Source organism: Corapipo altera, unplaced genomic scaffold (assembly GCF_003945725.1).
Source record: "Corapipo altera isolate COAL_440 unplaced genomic scaffold, ASM394572v1 61, whole genome shotgun sequence".
Classification (NCBI taxonomy): Eukaryota; Metazoa; Chordata; class Aves; order Passeriformes; family Pipridae; genus Corapipo; species Corapipo altera.
In genome coordinates, this window is record NW_020884910.1 from 1,330,275 (window position 1) to 1,348,231 (window position 17,957).

General features: G+C 41.6%; 2 protein-coding genes across 4 annotated transcripts in view; one reads left to right on the plus strand and one right to left on the minus strand.

The window, feature by feature from the left end:
* The window catches only part of NME7 (NME/NM23 family member 7), a 91,911-nt gene extending 81,015 nt beyond the window's left edge, over positions 1-10,896 (minus strand). The window contains exon 1 of one of the 3 annotated variants that reach the window (XM_027653539.1): positions 10,799-10,896. In XM_027653539.1, the coding sequence (XP_027509340.1) occupies positions 10,799-10,801 (3 nt within the window). In that variant the 5' untranslated portion in view covers positions 10,802-10,896. Of the gene's footprint in view, positions 1-10,528; positions 10,698-10,798 lie in introns of those variants that run through there. The other 2 variants (XM_027653540.1, XM_027653541.1) reach the window with 2 other exon arrangements.
* Positions 10,879-17,913, plus strand: BLZF1 (basic leucine zipper nuclear factor 1). The gene is made up of 7 exons (XM_027653538.1): positions 10,879-10,997; positions 12,351-12,407; positions 13,729-14,168; positions 14,806-15,005; positions 16,553-16,681; positions 17,264-17,483; positions 17,670-17,913. Exons 2-7 carry the CDS (start codon positions 12,389-12,391, stop codon positions 17,853-17,855), a joined length of 1,194 nt encoding a protein of 397 aa, XP_027509339.1. The 5' UTR covers positions 10,879-10,997; positions 12,351-12,388; the 3' UTR covers positions 17,856-17,913.
* Positions 17,914-17,957: the final 44 nt, after the last annotated feature.

The following is a 17,957-nucleotide window of genomic DNA, read 5'->3' on the forward strand; positions in this document are numbered from 1 at the left end:
CATTTGTGAAAGAAAAGGGAAAGGTAAAAAAGTACAGAAGTAACTAAGACATTGAACATTAGCAACAATTTTGCAAAACCGAAACTTGACTCCTCAGACATGCTGATGGCATTTAACAAATAACATTCTGAGTTGCAGAAAGTGTTCTAATTTTCAGCATTGCAGTGCACCTTAAATCCCCAAATGAATTCCCAATAGTACACATTTACCAAGCTTTGTTATTCAAGCCATCTTCTACCTTCAGTTTGAGTAATACAGGATATTTTCCAGGCAAAACTTAAATCCACAACGCTGTGTAGATAGCGCGCTCAATTAGCTCTGTCTCTTAAAGCTCATTTTCCTCCTCCTCTTCTATTCATGTTTCTGACACACGAGCTGGAATAATTTTTAGAACTCCAATTTTGCCACCCCCTCACTGCTGTTGGTCCTCCCACTACCTTTTCAAGAGGCTTTTCTTTAGCAAAAAAGTAAAATCAAAAGACCAGTTTTCAAACAGAGAAACATCTGGCAACTGCAATTTCCGTGACAATGTCTTGACTCCAGACAATTCTCAATCCAAGCCTCACATTCAGAAGCTCACTGGTGAATTTTGTAAGCAATATCCTTTTTAATCCTCTCCTTGTAGAAAGCAAATCCCACCTATTGAAAATTTCACACAAATTCTAGACTATTTCAAACTAATTAAGAATTGGCTAGATTAGTAACATTCTTAATGATATCTGGAAATCTATTAAGTGAGACAAACACTCATTTACATTTACCCTCCTGCACCTTGTGCTACATCCTTTAGACACACAGTTATTTGACTCCCAATATTATTGGTACTTAGGCTTCTCAGATACCTTTTGGACTAAATATGTTCATATGGCTACTGCTGCCTGAAGCATCTGTTGCCAAGTAACATGGGGATACTTCTGTTCCAGTAGCACTAATGAAGTGAATCTTCCTCTTCAGTTGGTATCTCAGTTCAGCAAACCATGCCCATATACTCAGGGGTTGTGATAAACACAACTCTAGAAGTTTGAAGGTCTCACATTTTCTTCTCAGATTTAGGAATCTGCTATTCCGTTTCACATCAGGAAAACTATTTTGCTGTTCTGTCAATTTACTAAGAAATCTTCTTTTACTACTAGATTATGCAAATTATGTAAGCTTCCTATGCATGTAGGCATGATTAGCGTAACCTGTTTTCCCCCCAGTCTCTAAGAGAATCAAGAATTCAAATTCTCAACCACTAACTTCAATCCTCTGCAATTACATGCTTAAAACACATGAAGGATGCCATACTGTTCTTCACTGCTCTATGAAGACAGGTTTAGTTTTACCAGACCAGGTAAACCTTGTCTTTAGGACAATATGTCACCATTTAATGCATGTTTTTAAAGCCGCAGATCATAGCATGTATTATTATACTTTTAATCACATGATCACAGCTATTTCCCCTAAGAGTAGTCAGCAGTGCTCAGCACTTGTCTGTGTGTCCATCTGCCTCCACTAACTCAAGCAGAGTCTCACAGTGATTTAAGCAACAGCAAAGCTGTTCCCCAACTCAGAACAGCATTTGTAATGCAGGTCATCTCACTAATTACACCTGAGAGTAGAATTTAGGTGCTTTTTTCCTAATCAGCCATTAGTGGCAGAACTACCGCTGCCATGGTCAGCTGCTGAACGCCGTCTTCACCCTCCAACAGGAGATCAGCGTCTACACGCGATCCCAGAAAGGAAAACAGGGCTATGCATACACTGAGCTACCTGTGCACATCCCATTAAAAGTTCCAACAGATACTGTACCTACAGGAAAAACATTTTTGAAAGGCTCAAAACCTGGTCTAACATAAAAGCTGACATAGATATAATTCGTCTGGCAAACTCTCAGCTTTCAATTTCCAGTATTTTTAAAACTGAAGCATTTCAAGTGAACACTGTTTTTTTAAATTTTATTTATTTATTTATTTTTAATTAGGACTCTGAAGCATTTTCTCCCAACACATTCTTATTCAGGTAGTCCATTAAATTTTCAACCTCCAATAGAATCTGCCTGGAAATTTTCACATAGAATGGTTAAAATTTGAAAAAGTTACAAGCAGCTGGAAGTAGAGGTTTCAAAGGCAACACCTACAAAACCTAAACCAAAGCTGCCAACAGTACTTCGAAGTAGTATAATGCCTACAGCATTTTCAGATTATCTCAGCTCATAATAATCTTCTGAGAAGCGTTTTTAACAAGAACTAGTTGGTTGCCTTGGAATCACAGCTAAAGGAGGAGGATCCCTCAGCAGCCAATATTACAAGCAATTAGCACCCAGGATTTTGTGTGAATGCTCTAAAGACCACACATGCTGTGTCTACCTTGAACAGTCAGAGCTTATAACAGTCTAGTAGTAATCATTTATGATCCTATGAAGCAGACAAACAACTCTGCTGACATTTCTTATTCACTATTGCAGGCATCTTGTCTGCATTACTGCTTAACCAAATGTTGATGTTAAAAACCTACTTTTTCCCCTCAGATTGTGTTAAGTCTTGATTCTAAGGTAGCTGAACTAAATCCAGGTTTCAGCTAGTAGAGATATTGTGATCATACTTTATTCTGAAGTCAGACTAGTGACAAGTTACAAGTTAACAGAAGTTCTCATGACAAAAGCTGTTTGGCAATTTCCCATTAGTAAAGTAAAAAATTAAAAACTTTCGTGGAGTAGAAAAGGCAAAGTGGGTAAGTACAAACATATTATTAAACTCTGCCAATCGTTACAGGCTATTAGAGGTTCATCTTATGAAGATCTGTTCTACAGTTCAAAGATTTATTTCTCTGCCAGAGCACAGACTTTTGTCATGACAGTTTTTCACTGACTGCTATTCCCTGAAGATGCAAAGGTCTCTGCTGGATGAAGACACTAAGAGATTCCTATTCCATACACAGCTTTGATCAAGTTGCTTAGTTTCACCTTCCCACCTGCCCCCTGCACTAAAGTATTTGATGTTCTGCACTTTTTAAAAAAGGAGGCTATATTTCCCACTTTATCCTTCTGTAAAATGGGAATAATCATCACCATCATTCCTTTCACAGAAGGACAGCAAGATTTAATAGCTAAAATATCTGTACTATTTAAGCATTATAAATCCTCCTGGATTTTGACAAAAACATGACAGAGGCAGCTCAGTCAGTTCCTCCTCATTTCCTGCTCCACAAACCTTCACTGCAGCACAGGAACCAGGCACCTGCAGAAGAAGTCAGAAAATGCTGCCAGGCCCACTGCCTCTGCAGCTGCCACCAGGAAACACTGCTAGCCCAGAATGTCAGTAGCTGCATCCAGACCACAATTCTCCTCCTCCTCACCAGTGATTTGGGGATGTTCAGACTTGGAGACCATGGTTCAGTTATCGGAGTGTATTGTAACAGAGAACATGGGACAGGGCGAGGACAGCATTAGTGTAACTAGAAAACAAACAGCATAATACAGTCCCTACAGTAGGAGAAAGAATACGTGGAAAGGATAAAAATAGGAGGAATACTAAGTTTAGCAAAGGATCATACTTAAATGTTCAGTGTTAATGTGGAAGAACAGGTACACAGCCTCCAGTGTGCTTACCCACCTTCCCCCATTTCCCACGTGTAGACCTCTCACATGTGGCTCTCTTTGCAAGTGTGTTAGAATATTCTGTAGAAAAAGTGTGATTTCTTAAAAAGATACTTAAGGTAGTTACAGTTATTGAAGAATCCATGCAAACAAAGAATATGCAACAGGCTCTCAGGAACACATCTTGGAAGAGCCAATTCTTTGCAAATACAGGAGCACCCCCTGGTGTCCAGGGACACGTTGAGCAACTTGTTTAAAACCCAAGAATTAACTTCTGAAATGATCAGTAAGTCATCTCTGTTTGCCATTGTTTTCTAGTGTACTATGCCTCAAAATGAGTAACCTTTTAAGTGGAGGTAGAAATGACTAAATGATAAAGCAACAGATCACAACAGCCTGGGAGATAAGGACCTTTCACACAGGAAAACTGCTGACACATGGGCATATGGCTTTCTTCACAGAATCACAGAATCATCTGTGTTGGAAAAGACTTCCAAGATCATCAAGTTCAACCTTTAACTGATTATTACTTTACCAACTATACCATAGCACTAAGTGTCACATCCAGCCGTTTCTTGAACACCCTGGGGGACGGTGACTCCACCACCACCCTGGGCAGCCTGTTCCAACATTTAAAAACCCTTCAGTGAAGAAATTCTTCATGATGTCCAACTTGAACCTTCCCTGGTGCAGCTTGAGGCTATACCCTCTCGTCCTGTCACTGGCTGCCTGGGAGAAGGGTCTAACCCCCACCTGCCTAAAACCTCTTTTCAGGTAGTTGTAGAGAGCATTAAGGTCCCCCCTCAGCCTCCTTTTCTCCAGGCTAAAGAATCCCAGCTCCCTCAGCTGTTCCTCATACAACTTACCCTCTAAATGCTTCACCATCTCCACTGCCCTTCTCTGGACTCCCTCCAACACCTCAATGTTCTGGACAAGATGCATTGGTCTTCTTGGCCACCTGGGCACGCTGCTGGCTCACGCTCAGCCGCTGTCAACCAGCACCCCCAGGTCCTTTTCCATCAAGCCACTTTCCAGCCATTCTTTCCCCAGCCTGTAGCACTGACTGGGGTTGTTGTGAAGGACCCAGCACTTGGCCTTATTGAACCTCAGACAACTGGCCTTGGCCCATCTATCTAGCCTGTCCAGATTCCTCTGCAGAGCCTTCCAGCTCTCCAGGAGACCAACACTTCTGCCCAACTTAGAGTCATCCACAAACTTACTAAGATCATCCAGACCATCAATAAAGATAATAAACAGGCCTGGTCCCAATACAGAGCCTTGGGGAACCCCACTAGTGACCAGCTACCAACTGGATGCAGCACCGTTCACCACCACTCCCTGGGCCCGACCGTCCAGCCAGTTCTTAACTCAGCCAAGACTGCACCTGTCCAAGCCGTGGGCTGCCAGCACTTCCAGGAGAATTACATGGGATACAGTTTCAAAGGCTTTGCTGAAGTCCAGGTAGACTACATCCACAGCCTTTCTCCCATCCACTAGGTGGGAACCTGGTCATAAAAGGAGATCAGGCTGGTCAGGCAGGACCTGCCTTTCCTAAACCCATGCTAGTTGGAAACATCCAGCCTCCAAAAATGTCTATGCCACAGGTGTTAGACAAGTATCAGAGCTGTCTACTCCAGGACAACTTGCAAGGGCTATCTCACAGAATTTATCTCATATTGGGAACATTTCTATTAGGCATATAGTATGAGGAAAAAAAATTTTCTACCTCTTATGTGCTCATCTGATCAGGGATATGCTCTTTATACATGCAAATACTTGATAAGCTTTCATTCTTAGTATTAAACTGTGACAGTATGTTTCAAAGCCCAACCACACAAAATTTACTCCCTTTGTCAAACCTTATGCTATTTTTTCTTTCCATTTTGTTGGCTGGGAGAGAACTACTGGGTTTCAACCACAAAACACTACTGAGTGACCATGGTGTGTTGCTTAGGCACAAGGTCCTCTGGTTTCCATCTGTATAAGGACACAGGTGAACAAACAATGGTTTGGGAGGATTAGGCCAAGCACAGTGCTTACTTCCAGGAAATAGTACTTTCAGTGATTATTCTTGGCAGTCACAATTATAGTTAAAAATCAAGGTTCATGGAAAAAGCCCTCTTCAAACACACCAATAGCTACTCCTTACTACCACTGTTTCTCACCAGCCAGTAAATGATTAACAGAGTAACCCATCTGGCTATACTAGATCACCATATTATTCTAGAAAATGAAGCTAAAATGGTTAACTGAACAGCCAAACTCACTTTTTGGAGGGTCACTATTCCCTTGGCTTATTGGAAAGAGACTATCAAACAGAAAAAGATAAAAGGTTCAGTAGCCACTGGCCACCAAGGCAGTTGGGGTCTGGAGAACACAACACACAAAGCACAACTACCTAACTGAAAGACACCCAAAAAAGATGGATCTAGACTATCCTTGAAGGTGTACAGTGTCAGCAAAAAATGCAAAGGACACAAGGGACATTCCAGACACATACCAGGAAAAAAAATTACGAAGAGGGTGGTCAAACACTGGCACAGGCTGCCCAGAGGGGTTGTGCAATCTCCATCTTTGCAGATGTTCAGGACCTGCCTGGAGAGAAGGTGGAACAGCCTGGTCTGGTTAGACCTGTTTTGAGCAGGTTGGAGGTCCTTTCCAACCTAAATGATGATTCGGTGATTTTTATTATAGCTTGGCATCTCTTTGCCCAAAGATAATGTCCCTCCTTCCAAGCTACTCCAGATCCTCCATAGACCTATTGGGTTCCTTTATTAACAACAATCTACATGTACTTTCAAAAATTAAGAACTCTTACACAACGCTGTTAAGTATAAATTTTATCCATGTCGAATCTGCCTGGAACAATTCTCTAAATAACCACTGTCTCTGTCATTAAATCCTACTATTTTTTTATTACCAACTGAAAGTTTGTAACTTTTCTTTATTTCTGGTAATGGTTCACTGGGTAATTCCTGAATTTCTTGAGCTTCTGACAAGGTACATATTAGAAAAAAAAAAAAGAACCCCAGCATACAATTAGGACAGACATGTCAAAGTTATTAAGATCTGCACCCACAACCCAAAGGATCTGGCCAGCCAACTCTGGGTGACAAATGGAGATTAGTATTGAATTTATCATTAGGAAATGCTAGACAACTTTGACTATTATAATGTCACCTATTTGAGCCACTCCATCAGAAGAGCCACCAATGCATCTAAAATTACTTTTAGAGAGATGCAAGCCAAAGCCAAGACTTGGCTACAGTAGGAGGTAATTTATCCCATGGATTCTAAACCTGTCAACTTTATATTTGTAGGGTGGCATTTTATATAGCACATAATGTCATAAAAATGTCAGCATTGAAATCAAAATGAGCTCCTGGAACAAAGGAAAGCTATGGGGTTTTTTAACAGTTTTCATTTGCCTGACAGAGTGCCAAAGAATCTGTTATTTTACCAGCTACATCTTCTGCAATGCATACAGCCTATTTGCTGAAGAAGTAAATTAACATTACTTGGAAACACTAGTTCAAGAAGAAACCATGACATATTTTGGATGGTCATAGGAAGAGTCAGCATGCAATATGTACTTAAAGGCTACCTGATAGCATTTTGCTTATTTTTTCCTCATGTTGCATATAACATTTTATTTTTCCCTGTGATGAAATGCTGCAAATGTCAGACAGAATGGCAGCTATTTTGCAACAAAAAGTACGTAATTTGAAAATTATTAAAAGTCATTTTATAAATGTGCACTTGTTCAGGAAAGTCTATTAGCAGGAAACAGTTTTGTCTGTTTATATGATAGCTCTGAATGACAGATCTTCAAAGTTATTCCATTTTACCAGCTCATCCAGTACAATTAGACTACTGGGTCCCAAATGAAACTCCTGTAAACAAAGGTATATTCCACAGCTGCTTCATGAGATCTACTGCCTTTATCAAGTCTTTAGCTGAAAATCACATTACACTATGAGAACCCCAGGACTCTCCGTTGTCAAGTTCTAGAATTTCCTCATTCACTTCCTATTTTCTAAGACCCATTTTCCAAAACAGTCTTTTCCACTGATGAATGAAAGCATTTTTAAAAAATTACTCATTTTTCTTCCCTGTCTTGTCTAAACTGAGGTTTTCCATGTTGATATTCTCTAAGTTGCGGGTTTTACCAATGAACTGATGATGATGATGATAACAGTAACAAACATAACATACAAGTTGTAAAATTTTCTGCTGAAGTGAGCTGAACTGCTCATTCCCCGATATATTCAAGATTTTGGTCAAAATTACAAGAGTGCAAGTTTGGGCAACCGGGAGAGTCTACTTCACATATACTTTCCCCCACTTTGCAAAAAGAACTAAGGTAGTTGTACACTTTTATTCCACTAACCATTTGTTTCTACATCCACAAAATCAATGCCAGATGGCATCAGTTAGGCAAGTCAGCCATTGCTCTCTGGCAAATGCTGCATTTCTTTATCTGGAACACTTTCAAGTGTCAGAGTGCACCAAACTCATAAATAAAAAGAAACTAACGTTATTAAGATGATGGACAAATTCAACTCTGCACATGGTTATATTAAAGAATAATGCATTTCAGGAGAGCACATCTCAGATGCGGATAAGCAGGTTTCCCTTTGGGAATTTACTGCTCATTGTCCACAACAGCCATGAGTCACACAATCACAATCAAGATGCCAGAGTGCATCAGAACTGACTTGAAATACTGCCACCTGATGACAATGAAAGCTGTTTCCCAATGATCAGCAGACCTGTAAAGCCAAGGTGCTGTTAGACAAATAACTGCGTGATATTTCAGAACATTTCTCCCTTTACCTTGGCTTCCACCACAGCGATGTGCCCAGTTTTACAATGCACACAACTACTTCCAGGGCATTGCCTGCAAATGACTGAAGTGTAAGGTCTGACACAAATACACTACAAACCAACTCCCCTGAAAGTTATAACCTTTATCTTTGTGTAAGCATGATACGATTTTTTTTTATTTGTTGCTCCAAGAAAAGATGTTTTGAAAAAGACTGAGATGGATCAGGTGTGTAAATTCATGGCATCCAACAGTCACATAACTTATCCTTTCCCAGGATGCTGTGTCCATACCTAACTGGGCAGCACACATTCCCAAAACATGTTTTCCCATCAGCTTCCAGAAGACAAATTATTCTTAATGCATTTTGAGAAAACACCGGGACGAAGGGTATGTAAGTGGGAAAACTGATGGCTTTTTAAGTATAAAAGAAACAAACAGGACTCCAACACTTGAAAGGCCACAGAAAAACAAAAGAGAAGGGTCCCAGGGCATTGAAGAAGGGCAAGAGAGAGAGTCCCAAGAGAGACAGTCTTTAGGAAGATAATGCAACCAGTTATTAATCAGTCGGTCACTGAGCATCTAGGAAGACCATAATAAAAAGCAGATAACGTGAATTTGTCAAGAACAAATCTTTTTCTGACACAGTGAGGAAGGGAGAAGCCACAGGTGTGACAAACAGGGCATTGACAGAGTTTTTAATCTAAGTCACCTGAGAGTCTCACAGGCTGAATAAGGCATTAGGGCCTAAACTGAAGAGCTGTTATGACTATATGAAGATGTAATTAGGAATACTTCCACTGCAAACTGGGAGTCAAATGTTGTTCCACAATGATCTGCCATGCATCTGCTTTATTTCCTATTTTCCTTATTACACTGAAAATGAAACTAGAAAAGCATACTTCCAGAATCTAGGCTGACAACTAAGGTGGGAAAGATTGCAAGCAGTCTAGAAGCAGAACTCAAAATGATAATCTGAAAATTCTATAGAGACAGATGCAAAGTATTACAACGATCAGGAAAAAAAAAATCAAATACAAGGGGAAAAACTATCTAGAAAACAAAATCACAGGGAAAAAAAATCTGATATTTACAGTGGGTTGCAGTTAGTGAGAGTGCAAAACAGTTCAGGAAAAAAAAGGATAGAATTTGGCAATATGAACATCTAAGACACAAGAAACAAACACACTGCTCAGCAGCAGTGAAACACACCGCAGCTGGCAAGCAACCTACAGGTTAGACACCACCTTTAGAGAAAACTGCAGACAAAGTGATCCCTGGTATCATTTGCAGCATGGAATATAACAAGAAAAACACTCAGAGAACTGAGTTTATAAAAGGGAGGTTAGAAACACATCACTCTCAGTGACAGTCAGCTACAACAAAGCGACCGCTTTACCTAAGCGACATCTGCAGGAACTCACGAAGCAGGACTCCTGCCAGTGTGAATAAATTCAACACGGGAATCAAAAATTACAGTTTTGCCTGGATGAAAAGACTTACAATGCCTGTATTTGAAAACAAACAGTGACATTCTTATTTAAGTGGCAAATGCTGATCTCGTGTTCTGAAAGTGAGGTTGCAAACAAAGCTGCTGCACAGGCTGGGGCAAACCTGACCTGCTTGAGGCAGGTGTTACATGGTGAGCAGGTGCATTGGCCAGGCTATTACATGTGTCTTGTGCATATGCTTGAACACAAAATTCAATTTTAAACAGCTTTACGACACTGTGTTTACCATGCCATCTTGGGCAAAGGGGACTCAGCTGAGCTGTGTTATAATCACAGAACACACTGAGTTGGAAGAGACCCATCGGGATCATCGAGTTCAACCCCTGGCCCTGTACGGGACAATCCCAAAAGTCACATCATGTGCCTGAGAGCACTGTCCAAACGCTTCTTGAAGTCTGTCAGGCTTGGTGCTGTGACCGCTTCCCTGGGGAGCTTGTTCCAGTGCACGACCACTCTCGAGGTGAAAAAACCTTTTCCTGACATCAAAGTGCAAATTGGTTCTTTATCAGCGCCCCTGCAGTGACATCCTGTCGTCTGCCCTGCATCACTATGCAGTGGATCCGGTGAAGAATAAACACTGCCGCACGTGAAAGGTATTCCCTCCTTCAAACGCACCAGCTGCCTTCCCTCCCCACTTCCTGAACCAGCCTGTTCCTAGCGCAGGGCGGCCTAGAGCTTCCCAACAGCTTCCCAACAGCTGGGCATCCACGAGCCCGAACGGCAGCTTAAAATTCGCCCCGGCTGCGCCCCACGGCGCCCCTGAGCACGGAGCCGGACGGAGCCGGACGGAGCCGGGCACACCCCGGCAGCGGCACCGCCACCGCCCGCCCCAGGGCGCAGCTTCGCGGAGCTGCCACTGCCCCCCGGCCCCGCTGCCCCGCTCACCATGGCGATGGTGACGATGACGATGGCGCTGATGGCGATGCCCGGCCCGCCCCGGCAACCGAAGCGCCGCCCCCGCGCTCGGCCCCGCGGCGGGGCGGGAACGGACACGACGCGCGGGGCGCCCCGCCCGCCCCGGACGCGGAAGCCGCGGGTGCTACAACTGTCGGGGCTGTCGTGACATCGCCGGGGCCGCGGGACGGTCTGTGGGGCCGGGGGTCCCGGGAAGGGCGCTTTTGGGGCCGGGGCCGGGTGAGTGAGTGAGTGGGTGGGCGGGTGGGTGGGCGGTGAGCGGTGGCTGTGCGAGGCCCGGGGTTCTGCGGGGCACGTCAGCGGGGAGGGGCCGTGGTGTTAATGATGTAACCAGGGAAGGAGCTCTGCCTGCGGAGATGTGGTAAGAGGGGGATACGTGGAGAGGCTTACACGGCCTCTGCACGTAACAGGGCGGTATTGTAACGCGAACATTAAAGGAGCAGAGTCGTCAGCAGGTGGTCTCGGATGGAGCGGATAAGCCCAAATGCTTATAACGAGTCCTTTATTGAGTATTCTTGTCTCTTTCTTTTGTCCTCCTCGTTCTCCTCAAGTGAGTGGAGATCCTCAATCAAAAAGGAATGAACAGCAGTGGTGATTAATGCGTAATGCTGTTAAATGAGTAACACGCAATTACAGTTGTAGCAGCAACAGATGGCGAAACGTTCCCGTGTCTATAGTTTGAGAAAGCTCAAGGAGGGGAAGGTGTTTCTTTTGTCTTCTGTTCATTACAACAGACAACCAAAACCAAATAGGGTTATACTGATCTCAAACTAATGTAGTTAGTGACAGACCCAAGAAAAACGGGATGAGCGACCTGTAGAATTGAGAGTGGGTGGACCTGTGTATGAAGGTGGCAGTGGTCAATACCATTGGTGGATAAGGGAGAGAATGGCCAGGATGGTAGTTTGGGACAAGCTGGTGGTAAACTTCTTCTGTTAGGGTAAGCATGTGCAGCCACTCAGGGCACTGTCTTCTTTGGCTGAGAATTGGCAATATCAGAAAAAGCTGTGTTTAGCAAGCAGGACTAAAGCAATTGTGCAACTGTGCAGTTACCATTGTTTCCTCCTCACCTCTTGGTCTGCTTGAAGCTCACTGTAGGATTTCCCTTGTGGTTCTGTGGTTAGGTTACCTTTGCATGGTTATGCAGTTGAACTCTGAAAGTGTTACAGGATTTTAAGGGGTAAGATGAGGGTTCACTCAAAAAAGGAGGGAGATGAGAAAGAGAAATCTGGGGCATGGAAACAGGAGCTGGATGAGGAACAAGAGAAAGAAGTTGAAGCGCAGCTCTTAATGAAAAAAGAAACAAGTGCTAGAAGTGTCACAGCCCATTCCTTTTAACTCTTTAGGTCTTGATGTAGTTTTTATAATTTTCGAGTGTTTCCCTTTGTTTTGGGATGGGTTTTTCACTTTGCTACTGAACTGGAGTTTAGAGGTTGTACTAGAAAATAGGATAATCCAAGATTAACTGTCACTGTTACATTGCTAAAGACTTTTTCTACCCCTCTCCTCATTTCTTCCTCAGACTTACCTAGTTAGGAAGAGCTGACCGCTAAAGAGAAAATGACGTCTCTAGAAAAAGGTAGGTTGTTCATATGCCATCTAAGCAGGCTGGGCTAAAAGTGCTTTTAACTGGAATTCTAAATACAAGTTATGCTGTATGCGAGGCTCCCTTCATTTAAACTTATTCATTTTCTGTTGCTATGAGGAAGTAATTCTGTGACTTCAATATTGCAGTGAAAACCAGAGCTGCCTGAATGGAACAGTAATTAAAAGTTACTTTTTCTAATCCAGCTTTGTATTGAAAAATAAGCTTGTCACTGGTACTACCATCTGTACACTTATCTGCCAGTGCTCCTCTGGTATATAGAACCTTTTGGTACTGATTCAGCTAACTGGAAAGTAGGGCAATATAATGGTGTTACCACAGCATTTTTGAAATCCATTATTTGGATAGAGGACACAGGCTCTCATTACTGCCTGCAGTATGAGGAAAAAGGCAGTATGTGTAACCATGTTCTCAGAAACTTTCTATCTCTCACCTACTGTGAGGAAACTTTACTACAATAGTAATTCATTCAGCTGAAAACTTAGTGAATTTAAATAAAATTAATTTCAGTAAATGTGCATATTGGGGACTATAGAGCAGAATGCAGCATTACTGGGAATACTGGTCTCTGTTGATTAGAAGTGGAGCAGAACTGGCTTGTTGGCTTTTCTTAAACCTTCATTTGGACAGCTAAAGACACACGTTAGATAGTACTTAAAAGTCTGCTAAACTTCTTAAGGTGTCAGCAGCTGTCTAGCTAATAGCTGTTTTTCATTTACTTCTTGCTTTTAAAATGAAACTGCTCTGATTCTGTCAGCTCCCAAAACCTGATTTTGCTTTCAGCCTATGAGTAATGTCAAGAATTTTTTCCATGCAAGTTCTTTTTTGTATCTGCATTTAATATTGTGTGGCAGCATGAAATATAAATTAATGCAATTCAGATCAATGTTTGTGTCTTGTACTGTTAGTTTTAATGAGGAATGCACATTTGAGTAAGGACTTACTGCGAGGGTAGTGAGGCGTTGGAACAGGTTGCCCAGAGAAGTTGTGGATGCCCCATCCCTGAAAGTGTTCAGGGCCAGGTTGGATGGGGCACTGAGCAATCTGGTCTAATGGAGGGTGTCCCCGCCCGTGGCAGGGGAATGGATGAGCTTTGAGATCCCTTCCAACCCAAAGCATTCTGTGACTTTTCTGACTTGTGCTTGATAATTGCTGCTGCAAAAGACTATTTTACATGTGCAGTGTACAATTAAAATCTGTAACTTTGAAGTACAGAAATTAAGGAATAGTTACAGTGAGAGTATAACCACATTGAAAGGTGGTAAACTTTCCCTCCACAATTTCTAAATTATAGTTGATGAGGCCTCATCGCCCATTCGAGGACCTGGCGATGGCATGGAAATGGAGCAGACAGCTGGATCGGTGGAAGTAATTACTGGAGCCAACACTACGAACCATCACATCCACCACAGCCCACATAAAAAGACAGCCTCTTCCCTGAGTCCTGGAGTTCTGCAGCTGGGGAAAGTACATGCTGACAAATCAGTGGAAATTGAAGCTATTCGTATATTAGTCCCAAAAGCAGCCATCACCCATGTTGTTCCAGCTAAAAATGCTAAGGTAGCTAAATCTGTGGGACATAAAGGAGACACGTTCCATCAGTCAGATGGAGCCACAGATCCCAAGAAAGAACAGACAGAGCTTAAAAATGCAATTGAAAAGCTGAAAAATTCAGAAAAGCGGTTGTTACAGGATAAGGAAGGTCTCTCTAATCAGCTGCGTATTCAGACAGAGGTAAGAAATTAAAGGTATTTTCCTCACACAGCTGAACTGTTTTGGTTTATATAAGGAGTTTGTGAATGTGACCAAAGAGAACTGCTATGACACTCTAGCCTTGAAACACATAGTTTCCTTTTTGAACTTACCACCTAAGATACAGAGTAGAAATACATCAAAGTAATTGAGTCCTGCTTCTCTGACAACAGATGAAAGAATCAAAGGTTTGAAGCTGGGAGAAACACATTAGAGGGCTGCAGGGAAATGAATCCTTTCATGAGAAAAGATTTTGTTTCTCAACCACTAATGAGAAATGTTACACTATATAAGGGGTGACTATAATTTTCTATATAATGTATCTGTGGATGTCTTGTCTAATCCTTTGTTATCTTACTGATTCAGGAGTTGGATACTACTGAAGCTGTGTTACTTGTAGCAGGTTTTCATTCTTCCTCTTTGGCTCTGTTAGAGTTTAAAGAAGGATATGTTAAACATGCATTAGGCTCAAATGTTTATGCTTGCCTGGATGTGTCCCATTCTATAAAGAGAAAGGCAATTTATTGTTAGCAATTTACAATAGTTTGCACTGTATTCTGGAAGTAGGAATTGTTTTATTCTCTGCTGATAGCCACAGGAGAGTCTGGTCTAATTTTAGGTCAACCGGGAGCTGAAGAAATTACTTGTTGCTTCTATGGGGGACGATCTGCAATATCACTTTGAACGGATGGCTCGTGAGAAAAATCAGCTCATCCTAGAAAATGAAGTCCTGGGCCGGAATATGTCTCAGTTGTCTGAACAACTAGAGCGCATGTCTATCCAATGTGATGTGTGGCGAAGCAAATTCCTAGCAAGCAGGTATTGCCTCTCACAGAGCTGTCATAACAGCATTCTCCTTCAGTCTTTCATCACATGCACTCATTGCAGCATGCTTACATATGCAGAGGACAGCCACAACAGCTATACTGACATCTACTATGACACATGAGTATACAACAAAGGTATAAAGAAAGTAAACTCCTTGTAAATCTGAATAGTCCTACTTTTCAAAGGTTATACAGTGAGTCCCAAACCTCCTAAAATCTCAACTACAGTTCTTGCTAACATAGCAAGAGAAGTTCTTAATTCTGATAAACTGTGTGCAGTTCAGGGTTTAAAAATGTCTTCTAGGGCACCTGTCCTGGCTTTTCTTAAAGGTAATTAGCTTGATTTTCATCCCCAACCCCCAGTATTGATACAATCATCAATTTGTGAAGAAATTAATGTGGTTAAAAGCTCCACTTAGAGTGGTTCAGGGCTCTAGTATGGAAAAAAGAGTAGGGGGAATCTCTTAATCAAACACTGTTACTGCACAGAATCCCATTGTTATTTGACTTCTGTAACCATAAAAGCTGCTCTGAAAGTCAGAGTATCCTTTGACAATGATTTAGACTTTTAACTGTAAATAGTGTTGTAGGATTTTTAATTTTCTACTGTACTCGGATATAACTGACTGAATTATAATTACGATGCTTAGCACATATTACAAAAGACCTTGCTGCTTGAAGGAAGTGGTAATAGAGTACAATTTCCTCCCTTTAATTTGCTGGTCTTAAGAAGTTTCAGCATATTGGGTGAATGGTAAGTACTTTCAAGTCCTAGCTAAGCAAGAGTTACTATCCTAACTTGTTTTTTTAGCATTAATAGGAGTTCTGAGGTTAGGGATGTGTGTCCCAGCAGTGTGCTTAGAGTAACACTCTTCAATATTGCAACAATCTGGTTAATTTTTATCTCAGATTTCTAACTGGTGGTTGTTTAAATGTCATTCTGGTTTTTGCATTTGGAATACCACAGGCATTTGAAATGCCTGCTGGAGGGGTCAGTGCTAAGCCTCATGGCAACAGCAAAATGTGACAACAGCTGTCTCGTTTGTAGCTCTTAAACACTTTTATCTGGTATCTACTTATTGCCCCTGAGAAAGGCAAAGAGGTAAATGAATGCAGCTTGTAGCCATAGCTGTTATGTTTAGAGATGAGTGTGAACAGATGTCATTCCAGCATACTTGTGAGAAATGTTAGTAAAACAAAAATGTATTCAGCTTTTTCTTTCACAGTATTCTTGTCAACCACATTCATTTACCAAAGGTATTTTGAAATGTCTGTCATTAGATCTGTATTAAGTGACCTAAAATTGTTTAAACTCAGTGAGTCAAAACAGAATTTTGCACTTGTGTTGACTGGAGTTGAAGAGAAATTATTCTTAATACCTGTCCTTTGTAATTAGGTTGATACAGGCTCTGTATGGGGGAGGGGAGAGAGAACAGAAGCTTAATCCTCAGTTTGAACTGACAGATGATGATCTGTAGTAGAATAAAGGTGACTTCCAAACTGTTCACTTACACCACTGACTGTAGATTTCTTTTGCAGGGTTATGGCTGATGAGTTAACTAATACCAGAGCAATTCTTCAGCGTCAAACCAGGGATGCCCAAAGTGCAATCCAGGACTTGCTAAATGAACGTGATCAGTTCCGTCAGGAGATGATTGATACACAGAAGTATGATTTTTTTTCTAATCCAGACTACCTCTGTGCCAACTTCATTTTTGCCAGTTTATTCTAGGCCAGAGAAGAATCAAATAACTTTCACCTGTTTCAGTGATATTCAACAAAAATTAATTATGCTGATGTATAGTATCATTACTTTTCAGTCTTAGACCTGGAAGAGCAAAAGTACCATAATTCTTTCTCCATTCCGTTGAGGTGTGAAGTCTTAGGGGTAATAAACTGTGGAACTGACATCACTCATATCCTTAGGCTTTCTTGATTTAATCACTTACTGTCTTGACTTCAAGCCTCCTCTGTCTCCTTCCAAAACATAGAGATTCTTCTACCTACATGGACTTTTTAGTGCTTACTCTGCCAGATGTCAAATAAGTTGTAACATTATTAAAGTAGCGTTATGGTGAGGTCTTAGAGAATAGCCCGTTTGTCTCCTTGTTTTTAAACCCTTTTTTTGGTGAAGATTTAGCTTGTGCAGTAAGTCTTGGGAAGAGACAATTCCTCTTAAGTGTGCTGTGTGCTGATTATACAGTATAGAGTACAGAGCCCACTAATCCTGCTTCTTTCCTTCCTGCACAGGCTGCTGGAGGAGCTCATGGTCTCTCTTCAGTGGGGGAGACAACAGACATATTACCCTAGTGCCCAGCCTTACACTACAACAGAGCTAGCAGCTGTGAACTGTAAGCTAGCCAAAGCTGTGAGCTCACATCTTCTGGGAAATGTTGGCACTAACAGTCCAAAAAAGACTTCAACAAGTGTGGAGTTTTGCAATACCCCTGCTGAGAAAATGGCCGAAATGGTAAGAACTCTTGATACATGTCAATCTTTATATTGAGGTTCTGGACAGATAGATAGATAGATATTTCAACTTGGAAAAAAAAATGAAAAGTTGCTTTTGAGCAGAAATCCTTCCTAGCTGTTAGGGAAGGAAAAAACCCATTAAACAATATAGAAATATTTTCAGTCTCAATTTTTTCATCCTTAGATGTTACGTGTACTGGATCCAGCTGCACGTCCAGAAACATCAACAGAAGTTTCTTTTTCTGAGGCTTCACCATCTTCCTTCCTTTCCTCAAAGAAGAGTATTGGAAGGTTTCACCCGTATACAAGATACGAAGATGTAACCTTCAATTGTTGCAATCACTGTCAAGGAGAGCTGATAGCCCTTTAAAAATTCAGCCAAGACAATTGCACATGCACTCCTAAAGAATTACACTAGTTGATGTTCAGCATGCTTCCCTTTGTCCTTTTTTTCACAATGGGTGGGTTTAAC